The sequence below is a fragment of the Mauremys reevesii genome, linkage group 19 (assembly GCF_016161935.1).
Source record: "Mauremys reevesii isolate NIE-2019 linkage group 19, ASM1616193v1, whole genome shotgun sequence".
Lineage (NCBI taxonomy): Eukaryota > Metazoa > Chordata > Testudines > Geoemydidae > Mauremys > Mauremys reevesii.
This window is the reverse complement of record NC_052641.1, coordinates 2,491,828-2,509,882: the sequence shown is the minus strand read 5'-3', so window position 1 is coordinate 2,509,882 and position 18,055 is coordinate 2,491,828. Positions and strand designations below refer to the sequence as shown.

The following is an 18,055-nucleotide window of genomic DNA, read 5'->3' as shown; positions in this document are numbered from 1 at the left end:
TAATCCACCTTTCTAATACTTACTATACTGAATAGTAGAAAATACTTCAGGAAAACTGGGAGAGCTTGAAGATATGTCTGGCCTCTCTTAGATCCAAAGAGAGAACAAAGACCCAACAAAGAACACAGACAAACACTTCCCTCCACAGAGATTTTAAATTATCTTGTCCCTTGATTGGTCCTCTGGTCAGGTGTTCGTCAGGTTACTGAGCTTGTTAACCCTTTACAGGTAAAAGAGACCTTAACCCTTAACTATCTGTTTATGACAGCACCTTTGCCACACAGTCAGACATCTCCTTTCTTACTGGCATAGACTAGATAAAGAGATAGACATACAAGTATTGCATTAAATGTAACACACACACAGCATATGTATTGAGGTGTAAAATGTAATGAAAGCTTTAGATATTAAAGAAATCAAAGAATTTCTTAGCCCCAGATGAGGACATTATATATCATTTTGCCCGAAGATGCTCATGGTGTGAGCATGAGCACTGGCGAGGGAAGAAGTACAATTTGATATCACTCTGTCGTGTCCATAGAAAGGCACTGTATGGTGTCATTCTGCAAGGGAGCACTGAACTGTGTCACTCCACCTACAATAGTGTTTCCAGGCAGGGGCGGCTCTAGACATTTCGCCGCCCCAAGCACGGCGGCATGCCGCGGGGGGCGCTCTGCCGGTCACCGGTCCCGCGGCTCCGGTGGACCTCCCGCAAGCATGCCTGCGGAGGGTCCGCTGGTCCCGCGGCTCCGGTGGACCTCCCGCAAGCATGCCTGCGGAGGGTCCGCTGGTCCCGCGGCTCCGGTGGTCCGCTGGTCCCGCGGCTCCACCAAAGGACCCTCTGCAGGCATGCCACCGAAGGCAGACTGCCTGCCACCCACCCGGCGACCGGCAGAGCGCCCCCTGCTGCATGCCGCCCCAAGCACACGCTTGGCGTGCTGGGGCCTGGAGCCGCCCCTGTTTTCAGTGTTTCCAGTGTCTGCCCAATGTAGCATCCATCAAAGACATTTTACAGCATCACCATGCAGAGTTTATGGGGTGGTGCAATAGGCTTCCTTATGGACACTCTGTGGCATTGACTAGTGCTGCTGCTGCCAGGCTGGGAGCTGAGCTAACAGCAGGACTCCCACTGGTCACACCAGGAGCGTTTAAGGCTGGGTGCTATCCACTCTGAGGAGCTTGCTGCTGCTGCCAAACAGAAGATCCCAATAGTGCATCCTCCTGACTTATTCTATGCTCACTGTTTCGCCACCTCCCTCTGCCCAGTGCTGGCACCACATACTAGGAAAGGACTCAACAGGAAGCCCAAGATACTGGTTCAACTTCTCTAGGCCAATCACTGTTCCCTGGAGATTCATTTCTGAAGCCGGGAGAGAGGTGCAGCAGTCCATATCAATAGGAACCATTGTACCCTTTGTGCACACAACATCCACACTCACTTACCAGACACTCGATCAATACTATACATCCTCTCCAGCTTTTTCCTACGCCATCCTGTCTCGCTGGTCTGGTGCTGCTCCAGGTCAAAGGAGTGCTGGGAGTGGGCTGCCAACCGAGCACAGGTTGGGCACTCCTTGGAGCCCTGCCGACTGCCTGCCCAGCCTTTGCAATGCCTGCTAATGTTGTGAGAGCTGCCAGCACTCTGCAGAGGCTGGCCATGGTGGCAGTCCTCTCGGCCAGTGCCTTTCATCACCACCAATTCCATGCTCTCGTTCTCATGGTCCGCCAGCATCGGCCTCTCACCGGAGATAGTGTACACCCGTGCCTTCGGCCCCTCGCTCGGGATCTTCTCGGCCTGCTCCTCAGAGAAGTTCCTCTCAAACTTGCCATCTGAGATGACGGACAGCCTGCGCTTGTTCTGAGCTGCCTGCTGCATCTCAGGGGAGTCTTCCTGTCCAATATAGGAGTCCGCTAACAGGTGATCTGAAACAGAGGGCACACGTGGTATTTATTGCTTAGACCCGTGGCTTACCCCAGGCACTGACATAGTAGGTGCTATGGAGCTGTAGCCTGTGTTATCTGTGTAGAAGGGGGAGAAAGAGAGGAGGGCAGATACACCTGTGAAACTAGGCACTAGAATGTGTACCCATTGCCCTCGTAAATCTCGACAATTGGTGCTGAAACAAGAGGCATTTCTTGCAGTTGTGCCTATTTTATTTCCTTGCAAACATCCCAAACACAAGAAAGGGCTGGAAGCTGACAGCAGGGGAATGAACATCTTCATGGTCTTGAACTTGCAAATGCTTACTCCCTGGGGCAGTCCTCACTCAGCTGAGCAGTCCTATCCACTTCAACAGAGCTGCCCACCTAAAAAGGGGCTACTTAGGTGAGGAAGGTTTGTAGATAGGGCCCTGACTTGTGGAACAAACACCAAAGGCATGCCTGCACCCAAACACATGCCCAAACCTTTCAGCCTATTCCCAGAGAGCACACCCCAGCAATGAGCATGGGAGAGGGAGGAGAGTTGAAAGGGCATTCTGAATAATGGCATGCAGACATGTACAGACCATCCAACTTGGCTCTGGTACTGCCACAATGCACATGGCTTCAGACTGTTCCCAGAAAGCAGGGATTGCCTAGGTCAGGTGTATAGGCATGGGCACCCATATTGGCAGAGTATATGTCCTCTGGACTCTGGGAACAAGCTATTGGTCTGGGCATTCTTCTTGCACTAAATTTGTTTTCTGCCTCTGTTATTTAAAAACAAACGGAAGGAGAGGAGGAAGCATCAGAGATTTCAGGCTGATTTTCTGTATGCACAACAAATCCAAAGAGGAATCAATCCCCAGCTGGGATGGGAACCCTTTTCTAGGTGACTCCACCAGCAAGTAGTCATCACTGTTTGTAAACCATGTTTGCATCCCTACAAAAGCTGCGCTGAAACGAAGAAGCAATGACTCCTTGCATGGAATAAATGTAGCCAGAGCTGAGAGAGAGAGAGAAGCCCAGCATGTGGAGGGGAATTACAAATGTAATCTCCTTTCAGAGCACATGCAGTAAGTCAAATGCCAGGAAATCTCTGCATTATTCTTAGCACAGCCCCAACAGCTGTCTCCACCCATCTGCCGGCCCTTCTTTCTTTTCCATGACAGCTGTTTAATCATTTTGTGGGGGTTTGGGGCAAAGGAGGTGTCTTCCCTGCCAATTACTTTTTAATGAGTCCCCTAGCAGCTTCCCAACTGAAGGAAGGGGACACGCACGGAGATATTAACATCTAACATGGATAATAAAAACCAAACCCAAACCTTTGCTTCATTAGACTTTTAATTAAAATGTTTCCTCTAGCTGCTAAGCTGGGAGTAGAAAGAATCTCTAAGAGATTTCAGGATCCCGGCCAGCCCTGTAACTATCCTCCAGAGAGTGCAGGAGCTGGCCTGGATGAATGGTGGAGCCTTAGGACAAAGACTGGCTGTGGGGCATCTGCAAATAATTCTGCTCCATTGAATCATCCACCTCATTTCCTCATCCCTACACTCAGCCCCACTTTCCTTTCCCCTCCATTTGGTCCCTCCATCTGATTGGGGGAGGTGCTCTTGTGCCAGTGACACAGGAGGAGAATCCTTCCAAGCTGTGCCTATTCCCTGGCTCTCGGACTAGAGGCAAGTGTGGATCCTGCACATGCAGTGAGGACTAATCCTGTATGGTTTGTACCAAGGGCTGAACACTGAACCCAGCTAAGGTGTCTGGTATTGAGCACACACTACGTGAGCCTCAGCTCCTTTCCCTGCTCCATGGGAACACAGCACAACAGAGGAAAATGTTTCTGGGGGGCCAAACTGGTCATCCTGCTCATGGCTATGGGTTGAAAAGATGGAAGGAACAGTTCAGGTTGAGACCCATCCAGTTCATTTCACTGGTGACTTGGTGAGGCCGCAGGGATAGTACAGTGTTCCTGCACCCAGAGGCAGCTGTGATTATCTTTTCATTGCATTCACAGGGAATGCCTCTACCCTCTACTGCTACAGTCAGACATGCACCACGGCTAACAGCAGTATCGTGGATAGGACCTCCATCACCAACAGCACGAACCCCTACAGCTCGAGTGACAGGAGTCACTCCATTCGCTGTAGCTTGTCACTCACAGCTGGCTCCTTTTTCCCTGGGTTCAGACAGGACTGGGAGACATGACATCCCACACTAAGCTGGTTTAGCAGAAGCTCACAGACTCCACAGTGGCTTGTGTCACTCTTCACCCCTAAGAATGCAGCAAGACACCAGAGAAAGGAGCTCTTACACTGCAGCTATCCATTTCTTCTCCAGCTCCACCTCCAGCAGTGATCCGGAGCCAGCATGCCTTCGGCAAAACACCACCCCTCTGGCTTCTATTCCACCCAGACTGTACAGCACTCGCAGCTTTGGCAAGGGCTACACCCACCAGATCCTGTGTTAAAAGCTCAGACCAGTGCTAGGCATGTACCTCTCTGTGTTACACGTTAGTACCTGCACAACCACTACAAGATCTATCAGGGTGCACTCAAACTAGAGGAATCGTGATACATAGCAAAACACAGACATATAGATACTCATGGCCCATCCAAAGGTTATCTGCATGGATTAAATATCACATGGATTAATGTCAGTTACAACACAGAATACAAAGTGTACAGTGCACACTTTATATTTATTTTTGATTACACATATTTGCACTGTAAAAAAATTTATTTGTCAATTCACCTCATACAAGTACTGTAGGGCAATCTCTTTATCATGAAAGTTGAACTTACAAATGTAGAATTATGTACAAAAAACTGCATTCAAAATTAAAACAATGTAAAGCTTTAGAGCCTACAAGTCCACTCAGTTCTACTTCTTGGTCAGCCAGTCACTCAGACAAACAGGGTTGGTTACAATCTGCAGGAGATAATACTGCCTGCTTCTTGTTTACAATGTCACCTCAAAGTAAGAACAGGTGTTTGCATGGCACATGGCATGGTAGCCAGCGTTGCAAGATATTTATGTGCCAGATGCGCTAAAGATTGATATGTCTCGTCATGCTTCAACCACAATTCCAGAGGACATGCTTCCATGCTGATGACGTGTTCTGCTTAATAATGATTCAAAGCACTGAGGACTGACGCACATTCATTTTCATTATCTAAGTCAGATGCCACCAGTAGAAGGTTGATTTTCTTTTTTGGTGGTTTGGGTTCTGTATTTTCCACATCAAAGTGTTGCTCTTTTAAGACTTCTAAAAGCATGCTCCACACCTCATCCCTCTCAGATTTTAGATAGCACTTCAGATTCTTAAACCTTGGGTCGAGTGCTTTAGCTATTTTTAGAAATCTCAGATCAGTAGCTTCTTTGAGTTTTGTCAAATCTGCTGTGAAAGTGTTCTTAAAATAAACATGTGCTGGGTCATCATCTGAGACTGCTATAACATGAAATATATGCAGAATGCGGGTAAAACAGAGCAGGAGACATACAATTCTCCCCAAGGAGTACAGTCACAAATTTAATTGACACTTTTTTTTTTAAATGAGCATCATCAGCATGGAAGCATGTCCTCTGGAATGGTGGCCAAGCATGAAGGGGCATACGGATGCTTAGCACATCTGGCGCGTAAATACCTTGCAACGCCAGCTACAAAAGTGCCATGCAAATGCCTGTTTTCCCCTTTCAGGTGACATTGTAAATAAGAAGCAGGTAGCAGTATCTCCCGTCAATGTAAACAAACTTGTTCGTCTTAGCAATTGGTAGAATTAGAAGTAGGACTGGGTGGACTTGTAGGCTCTTAAAGTTTTACACTGTTTTGTTGAGTGCAGTTATGTAACCAAAAAAATCTGCATTTGTAATTTACACTTTCACGATAAAGATATTGCACTTCAGTACTTTTATGAGGTGAATTAAAAAATACTGTTTCTTTATCATTTTTACAGTGCATATATTTGTAATAAAAAATAATATAAAGTGAGCACTCTGCTTACTTATAATTTAAATCAATATTGAAAATGTAGAAAAACATCCAAAAATATGTAATAAATTTCAATTGGTATTCTATTGTTATAAGTGCGATTAATCGCGATTAATTTTTTTGAGTTAACTGTGATTAATTGACAGCCCTAATCACATCCTTATGATATTAAATTAATTATATACACTTCATTGGTAGGCCCACCCTGTGTGTCTGTCAGACAGGCCTGCATATTGGTGTTAATAGTGTGAATTTCTAAGCAGTCTCAAATTCTGATTTCAGAACTTCAGTTATTGACACTGCAGTCTGTCGGGTTACTCCAGATTTACACCAGTGTAAATGATGGCAGAACTGTCCTGACCAATGATTCAACCTGTAAACTGAAATAATTGTGGAGTTAAAGTTCTTGTGAAAATATTCCTAGTTCTAACTACTTAAAAAGTGTGATGGAATTTGTTAAAGTTGTAACTGGAGGGATGGATGGATTTTCCTATGTCTGTTCCATTTCCCTGCTTAAAAAGTGATTTGACTTCTAAAGAGAAAGGAGTTTTCACACAGAAATACTGTACATCTCTATAGGCCACCTCCATGTGCTGCCTCTCTCAACCAGTTGGGTGGCTAATTATTTCTCTTCCTAGCCAAATGCTTAGCATCTTTCATAATTACACGTAGGAAAAACAATTTCATGTGCCAAGGGAATAGGAACAGTCAGTTAATTCTTTTTCAACTGAAAGTTTAAATCCACAAAGGAAAGTTAATAAAAATGTAAAAACTGGTTTTTTTCCCATGCATCCATCAATTACATGAAATCACCACCCTCCTCAGAAATGAATCCACGCTCATTACAGGTATGCCGAGTCTGTGTGCTGCATCGTTCCTCCTGCTACGCATCAGTAGTCCTGTGGCTGTGTGTGCTCACTGGCCGTTTGAAGAGTCCATCTTGCAGCTGCAATCCTGTTACATCTTCGTCTCCGTTCCTTGAGGGATGAGGTTCAGTTGCCAGGCCGATGAGCACTGTGGTGGCTTTGGCTTGGTTATGACAGAGTGCTGGGTTTATGGTTTGTTCCCCCAAGGGGAGCAAGTCAGAGCTGATATAGGAGGCAAAGCTACTTCCCTCCAAAGCTGAATAAAACATTAGCTGTGGTGATGTTCACTGCAGGGAGCAGAGAAGCAACAACTAGGAGCTTTTTTGGAACAGCTTTCTAAGAGTCACCTGATGCAGATCTCTGTTAACACCCTCTTCCTGGTTACTGCTGCTCAGTTTCATTTCATCTCCACGTTGTTCTTGCCACCTCTCCCACAGCCAGCTGCTCCACCAACAGCTATGCCAGCCCCAGGGCAGGGACTCAGGAAACCTGGCACTGTGCCCTCCTCTCTCTCTCGGCAAATGGGACTGGTGCAAACTGACTTGTTAATCACTCTTGTTCTCCCTCCCCCCCCCCAATAAACGCATGCCTATAGAACAGGGTCGGCAACCTTTCAGACGTGCTGGGCCGAGTCTTCATTTATTTACTCTAATTTAAGGTTTCGCGTGCCGCTCATACATTTTAACGTTTTTAGAAGTTCTCTTTCTATAAGCCTATAATATATAACTAAACTATTGTTAAAGTAAATAAGGTTTTTAAAATGTTTAAGAAACTTCATTTAAAATTAAATTAAAATGCAGAGCCCCCCAGACTGTGAATGCCACTGAAAATCATAGAATCATAGAATCTCAGGGTTGGAAGGGACCTCAGGAGGTCATCTAGTCCCACCCCCTGCTCAAAGCAGGACCAAACCCAACTAAATCATCCCAGCCAGGGCTTTGTCAAGCCTGACCTTAAAAACCTCTAAGGAAGGAGATTCCACCACCTCCCTAGGTAACCCATTCCAGTGCTTCAGTTTGGCTGTCTGGTAACACTGACTGGTATGTAATGGCATGACACATGGAGTTTGAATCTCAGGGCCAGACCTCAGTTGCTGTTCATCAGCATCGCTCCATGGCACTTAGCAGAGCGATGCCAGTTTACACCAGCTGAGGATCTAGCCTTCTGCCTCCACGTCTAGCTGTGCTTGGCCACTCCTGCAGAGATTACTGACACCAGGTAGTGTCAGTTGTGGTGGGTTTTTTAATGGGGATACTTGTCTACTGGGAACAAGAGACTACGAGGCCTCAGACCAAAAAGCAGATGGTAACAGATGTTACTTAACTGCCCACAGGAGCTGGATCTGAACAGGCCATCAAGAGGCTGAAGGTTCAATATCCCATTATCAGCCCTGTGATCCATCCAGTCTCCCAGCCCACTAGCGTCGGTTTATTCACTCCAACACCTTCCTCAGAAGCTTGGAAATGACCCTTCTTTCCATACTGGTTTTGCTCATTCCTATCTGGCAAAGAGTGGTCTTTCTTTTTCCAATTTGCATGGAACACAGGCCCCCACAGCTGTCACATCACGAGCATCACTGATTAGACATTGCCTGTGACACCAGCATAATTCTGTGAATAACATTGGTTAACCCATTTGTGATCTCTTGACTGGATACAGAAACAGAACAAAAAAATACTTCTGTCACTGTCAGCGCAGTCTGGATTTTCACCAGCTAAAAATCAGATACTTAGACTCCAGGGGACTTTCTTGGCATAAAATAATTTTAAAACACTGTAGGTCAAACTGAGTGCATGGTCTGACCCAATGACATGTTCCTTTAAATGCCCTTTTATTTGACAATGTCTCTGTAAGAGAGGAAAACAGCATTACCTTGCCCTTGCCTTCTTGCACTGTTGTACTGACTCAGGACCAGATTCTCAGCTGGCTGTCACCAATTTACATCAGCTGGGGATCTGGCCCCATATAGCAGCCCTCTGACTTCAGTGAGGCTGCACAGGTTGTATGTCAGAGCAGAATTTGGCCCACTGAGTGAGGACAGGAGGAGATAAAAAGGAGCAAATCTATTAGCAACCAAAGTGAGGATGAAAGTGTCCTGGATCCAGAATCCCAAACCCAGCACTGGAGACAAAGAGATGGGCATCTAGATAAACCCCACCGTCTTAGGGAGCAAGAGGAAATAAACTATCACCTCAGATTTCAGAAGATGTGTGTTTCCTTTTTTTGCAGTTACGCTTCTCTGGCTATTATATTTCTCCAGCTATATTATAGCTTTGCCATTAAATGAAGGGACAGCTATTGCCTCTGGGCCCTTAACATTGTGAGATGAGAAGGAACAACAGGGTTTGAGAACTTGGATTTGCAGCTTCTTTCAAAAATGCATCCATGCGGTTCATGTTAGGGCAAATGAATGTTCATGAGTTATGGAGATACAGACTGGATCTGAAAGAATCAGGCAAAGTGATGGGGACCAGTCAGAACTGGGCAGAATGTGAACTGAGCAAGTTTCCCTCAGAGAGCTCTGGGAACACGTTTCAGTCTTGCTTGACACACAATGCCCTCTGCAATTCTAATCTTGAGATATCATACATCTCTGCTGATGCCCCTCAATCCTGACCTGCAACACGTGTGGTCATCCTCTTCTGGGCTCCCATGAAGCTCTGCCAATGCATCTCAGCCACAATGCAAAGCCCAAGGCTATTTCAATTCTGCTCCTCCCAACACTGCTAATTCATCTACATCAGGGATCGGCAACCTTTGGCACGTGGTTCACCATCCCAGGCCAAAGGGGGCTGCGGGAAGTGGCGGCCAGCACATCCCTCGGCCTGCGCCGCTTCCCGCAGCTCCCATTGGCCAGTGGGAGCCATGATCAGCCGAACCTGCAGACACGGCAAGTAAACAAACCGGCTTGGCCCGCCAGGGTGCTTACCCTGGCGAGCCGTGTGCCAAAGGTTGCCAATCCCTGATCTACATCCTGACTGGCAACACCCTTGCTAGCCATGCCTGGGCCTCTGCTGAGTGAAGACCAACAATGGCTTCGAGGAAATGTAAGGCCACCTGACAACAGGAAGGTGGCTTCACTTACTCTTGTGTGCTGGAAGAGCTCTCAGTGGAGGAGACAGACAATGAACTGAAGCTGTTTCTGATAAGGTTGCCTGTGCATCCATAAACTTTCAGTCTGCTTGCCAATATTCATTATAATAGAATAGCCTCCTGCACTAAGACAAAGACAAAATGATCTGGAGACAAGTCACTGCCACCTAACACAGGATTTCCATGTTAGCACCAGAACCCCATATTCCTCTTCCCACTACATGCTGACCGAGGTTGACATGGACAGCTCTCCCCCTGGAGCCTTGGTGCATGAACTGTTGGAAAGAGCAGAGCTCTGCCTGTCTCCTAAACTGCTAAATGATCAAAGAAAAAGCTCAAAGCCTCAGACTGAAGTTCTTCAAGCCCCACAGTGTGCTGCTGGTACCGAGATAAGCATCCTCTCAGTACTGGTGTCCATTGTCTCACACTTGCATCCACTTTTCTTCTTCAGTCTCAGAGGGTTCAGAGCACCATGAAGTTTGGTTGCTTTGATAAACCTCAACTCTGCAAAATTGGACTGGAAACCTCAGTAGAAGAGGTTTTCTTCTGTGATTTCCAGTAGTCTCTGCTGCTGTTAAGCTATGAGGAGCTTGAAACAGCCTCTCACTCATAATATTTCAGTGTTTTCACTTCAGCTAAAACCTAGTGCAAAAAATAATTAAAGGAAAAGTGACTGAATGTTTTCTGACCCTTTAACAAAAAAAAAAAAAAAGAAAGAAAAAGCTTAGTTCTCATTTTGGGTGATGACTCACTTTGGTTTTTGTTGTAGGCAAACCAATTCAGCCAGCCCTACCTCATATACTAATGAAACCGAGTTTCAGCCAAGGTCGGATTAGCAGCTCTGACCCTAATCCTTTCATTTTTGCAGCACTGGGCCTGTGTTGTATTTGATGGAACTTCTGTTAAACAAATGGGACAACAAGAGTCTATAATAAGGGTGCTAGTCACTCTGGAGGGGCCTGTTGCCCAGATGTGCCTGATGCTAATGACATACCGGTAAGTCCATCTTCCCTTGCTTCAAGGGCCCTCTCCTTACACAAGCAGCTACCTGGGCCAGCTTCTTTACGAAGGTGGGAAACTGGAGAACTGGCTCCTTCACAGACACCATCCCAGCACTACTTACCTTCCTCCCAGAGCTAACAACCCTCTGAATTCACCCAATGGAACAGAAAGAGAAGCTGTCTGACCCAGAGCTCCTTCCTGCCCCCATCCCAGAGAAAGACCTCATGAAAAGCACTGCACTGTGGGGAATTGCTCAAATGCTTCCCCCCTAATTTCTACTTCTTTGACTGGGACATGCCCTGGGTTTGTTCTCTCTCACCCTCACATCAGACGACTGTAGGGAAGCCTGCACCAGGATCTCACAGAAGTCCAGTCCCCCAATGTCACAGGCAACTCTGCCATATAATCTCATTCATAAATTTTTCAAGCTCCACCGTAAGGCTAGCTAGGTTGTTCCCCCACCACCCATCTCCCATCGGGAGGCTGTTCCAGACCTGCCTCCTATGATGGTTAGAATCCTTCTCTTTCCCACCTAAAGTTATTAATGGCTAGTTTGTACCCACATGTTCTTGTGCCAACATCTCAACCTGGGACCTCCAACACTGCTGCTGTGTGCCTCAGGGAAAAGGGAGTTCTGGGAAGTCTAGAGGCTCTCGCCCCTCCCCCCCCCCAGAATGGTAAGACTTAGAATGATTATTTCTTTACTACTTTGATGTGTGCAGCCTTTAAACTCTGCCTCGGTGTGTGACTGTTGATTAATATAGTCTTTTTCCTACTCTCCCTTGTGGATTATTACCCGAGAGGACAGCAATCTATTCTGCATTAACTCCACTCCAGGAACTCACAGGAAAAGCCTCCAGCTGGTACCAGTGAGCTCATCAGGGTCAGTGGCTTTTGAGGTTCAAAATGCTAGTACAGCCCACAAGATGTTACTCATCATGGAAGCCTTCCTGTACCAGGTACCTCCTGACTGATCGTGATAATCAAGGGGTGAGGTGGAGACACAAAGAGGAGAACAGGTTGACCAGAGAAAAAGAGAGAGAGAGACACACACACACTATATTCTCAGCCATGAGGCTATGCATGAAGTTTACATTAGGTCAGCCAGCATGGGCCCAATCTTTCCTCATAGCATCCAAGGACCACCAGAAAGATATCTCAGTGGACCACAGGGATGCAGAACCTTCATCCTCTACCAATAACACATCAACAGAACAGCTGGCCTATTCCAAAATGGCAGCAATGGCAGAAAAATGGCTCATGTTCCCATGCCTACAATAAACAAATGCCGCAAAAAACCCTGTAGAACAAAAATGTTAAGTGGTAATAAACACTCTCCACTCCTCCAACAAAAATCGTTCTTGCCAACATTACACACTGCAGTACTCTGCAGACTCCTGTCTGCCTATACCTAAGACTGGAGTTTAATTCCATAGGGAAGGAGGAGACTACCTACCATTCATAGCTTCAATGACTGAGGGCTGGGCATCCATCAACTGCAGAAGCATTGAAAAATAGCACCCCAGCCAAAGCCTTCCAAATAAATCACAGCTCGCCAAACCATTCAGACAGTGGCAGCTGGCCCATCCTGCTCATCTACAATTGGTTTGCAATGATTTATTGCATCCCCAGCTCCCTGCCCTATCACACACACAAACTCTCCAGACACATGCACGTGAACACACACACACTCCAAAGGCAAAAGCTACCTATGAAATACAACAGATTATCAGGTCACTGGTGCAACATGAAGCAACAGTTTGGAACTACCAAAGCCACAGGTTCAGCCACTTTCCCTCCCCAGCATCTGTCAGCACAAAACCAAAAGGGAATATCAGTGTTAGATCATGGGGTGTGGCACAGGTGGAATGAATTCAGAGGGTGTCAATGCTGCTGGCATCTCAATGGAGGAGCTTGTGTCTGGATGGGGAGTCTCTGGGGCTCCAGCTTTCTGCCTCAGAGTTGAAGGCTTAGCTGCACCTGGCAAAAGAAGAGGTGTTCCAGCTGGAAGACTCCTATCTGCTTGCCCTTCAGCATGAAGTCTGCACCATTGCCAGCTCTTCCTCCTTCAGAAGAAGAGGAACCTCTGTCCCCAGTGCTTCTAGGGGAATGAGGTTCCTGCTACCCAGAGAGCTGTAAGGCTTCTGTCACTGCTGTATCTGAGTGCCTCTGGCTCCCCCAGACTCTAGTGGGGAAAGGCAGGATTGGTCTGATCCTAGGGACAAGACGATGTCCCTGCCCTCCTGGGACTCCATCTGGGGTAGAGGGGGGTGAATTTAGGAGAGAGAGCGAGCGCGCGAGCGCACGCAGGGGCCGATTGGAGTGGATATAAAGGTGGAACGTAGGAGGAAGGACAGAGGAGCAATTTAGACTGAAAAAGGGGGGCAGTTAAAACAACAAGAGTCAGTTAGGCAGAACAGTGAAAATAGAGTGAGTTACAAGAGGAAAAAAAGAGGAAGAAATGGAAATTCAGGTGACACAATAAGTGAAAAATATAATTTGTATAGAAAAATCTAGAGCCAAAATATTGCAGTGAAATACACATTCATGTTTCCCATAGCTGTCAGGAACCCATGCTGTCTCTACCAGAGTTCCTGAAAAATATATATGAAACATGAATGCATATTTCAAATACTTCAAGTCCTGAAAATAAACTCCAGGTTAGCCATCATCTGATCCATTCTGTGATGTCACGACCATCCCCACAAAGTGATTGCTCTGTTACTGCTCTGGCACTAAACAATAGGATCAGGCTAGTGAGAAAGGAGGCAGTTTCTGATCAAACACAACAATCTCTGTAACCACAAAAAAAAACCAAACAAACAAACAAATCAACACAATCCTAGTAATCAGCGCTCATGAGAAAGGAAGCACAGACCAACTGCACAGCTATTTCAAGAGAATGGATGAAAGATGGCAAAATTTGTCAGAGTTTGCCAGCGCTCTTCAAAGAGCCTGGACTGTTGGAGTGCATGTCTTAAGGCTGAGACGAGAGCTGTGTCTGGAAGAACACATAGGCAGGAGAGCATTGGAAATTTTCTCTCCTGCAGAAAGAAGCTGCCAAATTCCCACCAGAGGGGAAACAAATGAGGAGTATGGTTTGCAGATGGCAAAAATCTATTCACCTCCAAAGCCAAGACATATCTCAGGCACTGCCAGCCAGGAGAATGAGTCCGGGTGCTCAGGAGAGCTCCTGTGCAGGGAGACTGGATGAAGGCCCCTCAACATAGCTGGGGGGAAAAAAATCTATAATTGATTTGATTGGGATTTAAATGGGTAACAAGAAGGATTCTCCTACTTCTGTTAAGCAAGGGTTGAAAGAGATGCCTCAGCTCTCTCTCAATCTAGCACTGTGCTACTAAAACATCTGGCCAGCAGCATGTGCATGGCTGTGAGAGTCCCCTTGTCAAAGGGATACCCAGGTGGATTAGTACAATGGGTTCTGTGAAACAGTATGTCTTAGTTGAGGATTTATCATACATGTGGCCTCTTACCATTCAGAATCAGTCATATCCCAGTGAGTGAAGGAGTGTAAACAGCAATGCCCGTTACTGACGCTTCAAGGAACTAGAATACCATGGGAAGTTAAGCGGTGACGCTGCATGCACAGCTAGTCTACGTAGCCAGGTGTTTCTATCCTCCCTACCCTATTACCCACAGTTGTTTTGTCTGGTTTTAAATTAGTCGATAGACTATGTTAGGGACTGTCTCTCACTATGCATTTGTGAAATGCCTAGCACACTGTGGCCTGGATCCTGATTGAGGCGTCAGGGCACTACCACAGCATAAATAGTCAATAATAAAAAGAGCAACCCATGATCCCTTTTTATAGCACCAGTTTTTACACTAGAAAGCCTGCAGGTCTCACCAGTTGATGACTCTCAGTGTGCCTGTACATATACAACACAGCTGCACATATAGTGCACACACACATGCTGTGCAATCACATACACACGAGGCTCAATCCTGCAAGATGATGACCACTCTGGACCAATCCAACAAAGCAATGAAGTATAGGCTGGGGCACATGACTTATGAGGAGAGGCTGAGGGAACTGGGCTTGTTTAGTCTGCAGAAGAGAAGAATGAGGGGGGATTTGATAGCAGCCTTCAGCTACCTGAAGGGGGGTTCCAAAGAGGATGGAGCTCGGCTGTTCTAAGTGGTGGTAGATGACAGAACAAGGAGCAATGATCTCAAGTTGCAGTGGGGAAGGTCTAGGTTGGATATTAGGAAACACTACTTCACTAGAATGATGGTGAAGCCAGGGCCGGCTCTACTGTTTTTGCCGCCCCAAGCAGTGCGCCGAATTGCCGCCGCGGACGGCGGGGGCAGTCCATGTGCTGTTAAGGCGGCACATGCATTTCCGCCGCAATTCGGCGGCAGTTTGTCTTCAGACGGAAGACAGAAGCTGCGTCGCCGTGGACAGATGAACGTAGAAGCTGCCGCTGAATTGCCACCGCCGCGGAAACACGCGTGCCACCCTAATGGCACACGGACTGCTCCCGCCATCCGTGGCGGCAATACGGCGCCCTGTTGGGGGCAAAAACACAGACTGCTGCCCCTTGCAGATTGCCACCCCGAGCACCTGCTTGGGATGCTGGTGCCTGGAGCCGGCCCTGGGTGAAGCACTGGAATGGGTTCCCTAGGGAGGTGGTAGAATCTCCTTCCTTAGAGGTTTTTAAGGCCCGGCTTGAGAAATCCCTGGCTGGGATGATTTAGTTGGTGTTGGACTAGATGATCTCCTGAGGTTTCTTCCAACCCTAATCTTCAATGGAATAAATTAAATGGCCCACATTTTGCACCCACAAAATCCCTTCTGCATTTAACAGAATAACCTTCCTACTGTCATGAGTTTTGTTCCATCATATCCTATGGAATATGCTAAATTATATAGAATGCCATAGGATGATTAATAAATCTATGGAAAAAAAGACTGCATTCTCTATTATATGCTACAAGCTTTTAGACCAATTTCTATTGAACCCTATTGATTTAGTTCCTATTCAAGTCTAAGATTTTTCCATAAGGGCTCCAGGCAGAGGTACATTTATTTGACCCTTTCACTGTCCGATCCATGCCCACAGACAGATAGTTTCACAAACACTTGGATTTGTCCCCTCAAGGCTAATATGGGCCCAAGAACATGGGAACAGAAACAGGAGACCATCTTTCTGAGCGTGCACATATACATGTTCCAGGTTCTGAGAATAACGAGCCTCCATTAGTTCCATTTTCCCCCATGCACAGTGATGCTGAGCATACTAACACCATCATTTCTTCGTTATTCCTGCTAGGTCTGTGTCAGGGCAACTGTGCTGAAGGCACTTGCCTGTTCTCCATAGCATGCGGCATTGAAGCAGACATTACTGATCTCCTCATGGATCACAATGGTCCCTTCTGGCCTTGGTACCTATGAATCATCGAAACCCCAGAGACATTTTGTCTGAGACTATCATACCTAACAAATACAAAGGGACATCACACTCTGTGAATGGGGAAGAGAATATACAGCAGGAGGGGCATTGTTTTAAATCAATATACTTCAGCAGGCAGACCAATTCTGTAGGTTGTCAGCACTGACTAAGCAGGGAGTTATCTGGCTGTCTGGCACAAGCTGACATTATTTTATACATCTGGGGCAAAAGATATTTCCCCACACATGCAAAATGTCAGCTGTGTTGCTGAGGCCTCAAATTGCAAATGCTAAATTTTACATTCTATTAAATAACTTCCTCCCCCGTGGAGGAGCCTGATGTTTTCCTGAGGGTTTTTAGTGGCTGCACTGCTAGTGAAATGTTTTGTATCGACAGCTCTGGAGCCTCTTGTCTTTCTCTCAGGGGCGGCTCTAGCCATTACGCCGCCCCAAGCATGGCGGCACGCTGTGGGGGGCGCTCTGCCGGTCGCCAGTCCCGCGGCTCTGGTGGACCTCCCGCAGACATGCCTGCGGGAGGTCTGACGGAGCCGCCTGCCGCCCTCCCGGCGACCGGCAGAGCGCCCCCCCTCGGCACGCCGCCCCAAGCATGCGCTTGGCGCGCTGGGGCCTGGAGCCGGCCCTGCTTTCTCTACAGAACAGGGACGCCAAAGGGAGCAGCTGGGCAGGCTTCTCCCATCAAAATGCCTCAACACTGATCTGTAGGGATGTAGCAAAGGGGCGTGGCCTCCCTCGGAGACTGTCAGTGACAGAGAGTCACACCCACCAATGCGGGGAGGGATAGCTCAGTGGTTTGAGCATTGGCCTGCTAAACCCAGGGTTGTGAGCTCAATCCTTTAGGGAGCTGGGGCAAAAATCAGTACTTGGTCCTGCTAGTGAAGGCAGGGGCTGGACTCAATCACCTTTCCAGGTCCATTCTAGGAGATAGGTATAGCTCCATTATTTTTTTTTTACTTGCTTACAAGTGACCACCTCTAGGGGTGTCTACACTACACAGGTGTGTTTTTATTTTAACACATTAGCTAACATGCTAAAATCCTAGTGGAGATGAGGTAACTGTAATTTTAACACACTGGTGAAGGTAAAGCCTAGGGGTGAGCCTGGAGCTTATCTCAGCCAACGAATATGGGTGAACACTACACTGCCTTGCCTGCCCTAGGGTTTTAACATATTAAAACAGACCTTTTCTCCAAGTGAAGACAAGGAAGCACCAGCTCAGTCTCCTTGTGCATTTCAGACTTTACACTCTCTGCTGAGACCTCCTTCAAGGGAGGCCAGCTGTCATGATGGTTTTGTGATATGGCACCTGTCCTCTAAGAACAGAACTTATATCCCCAACTCACCAAGTGCAGATTATCTCAGCCTTTTCTTCTAAAGTGCTTGAACATTGGGCTCCAAGGGGTGGGGCCCTCTCCTCTCAGGTGCTGACACCCCACGCTGACTCTTTATAAGAATAGGGCATTTAGTATAAAGTCCACTGTGACACAGGAGCACCACCCAACATCAGTATAAAGGTCACACAAGATTTCTCTTACCTGAGCCGTTTCTGCCCTCAGGGTGGTTTTGTGAAAGATACTCTCCAAAAGCCTTTGCTGCCCTGAAAGTCCAAATGCCAGGGAACACACAGCAGCAGATACAAAAAGAGAGGAGTAAAGGTTAGTGTAGAAACAGCTATTTGCAATCACAAAGAGCATTTTAATGAGTGCTGTTTCCCAAAAGTCCCCTTGTTCCTCCCTCTACTTCCAGCTGATG

General features: G+C 46.9%; 1 protein-coding gene across 7 annotated transcripts in view; it reads right to left on the bottom strand.

Moving 5' to 3' along the window:
- Nucleotides 1-18,055, bottom strand: part of NSMF (NMDA receptor synaptonuclear signaling and neuronal migration factor) — a 74,777-nt gene that overhangs the window by 41,452 nt on the left and 15,270 nt on the right. For 6 of the 7 annotated variants that reach the window (XM_039507090.1, XM_039507089.1, XM_039507091.1 and 3 more), the window contains 2 exons: nucleotides 17,839-17,900; nucleotides 1,444-1,923 (listed from right to left, as the gene is read on the bottom strand). In XM_039507090.1, the coding sequence (XP_039363024.1) occupies nucleotides 1,444-1,923; nucleotides 17,839-17,900 (542 nt within the window). The remainder of the gene's footprint in view (nucleotides 1-1,443; nucleotides 1,924-17,838; nucleotides 17,901-18,055) is intronic. The other variant, XM_039507095.1, reaches the window with a different exon arrangement.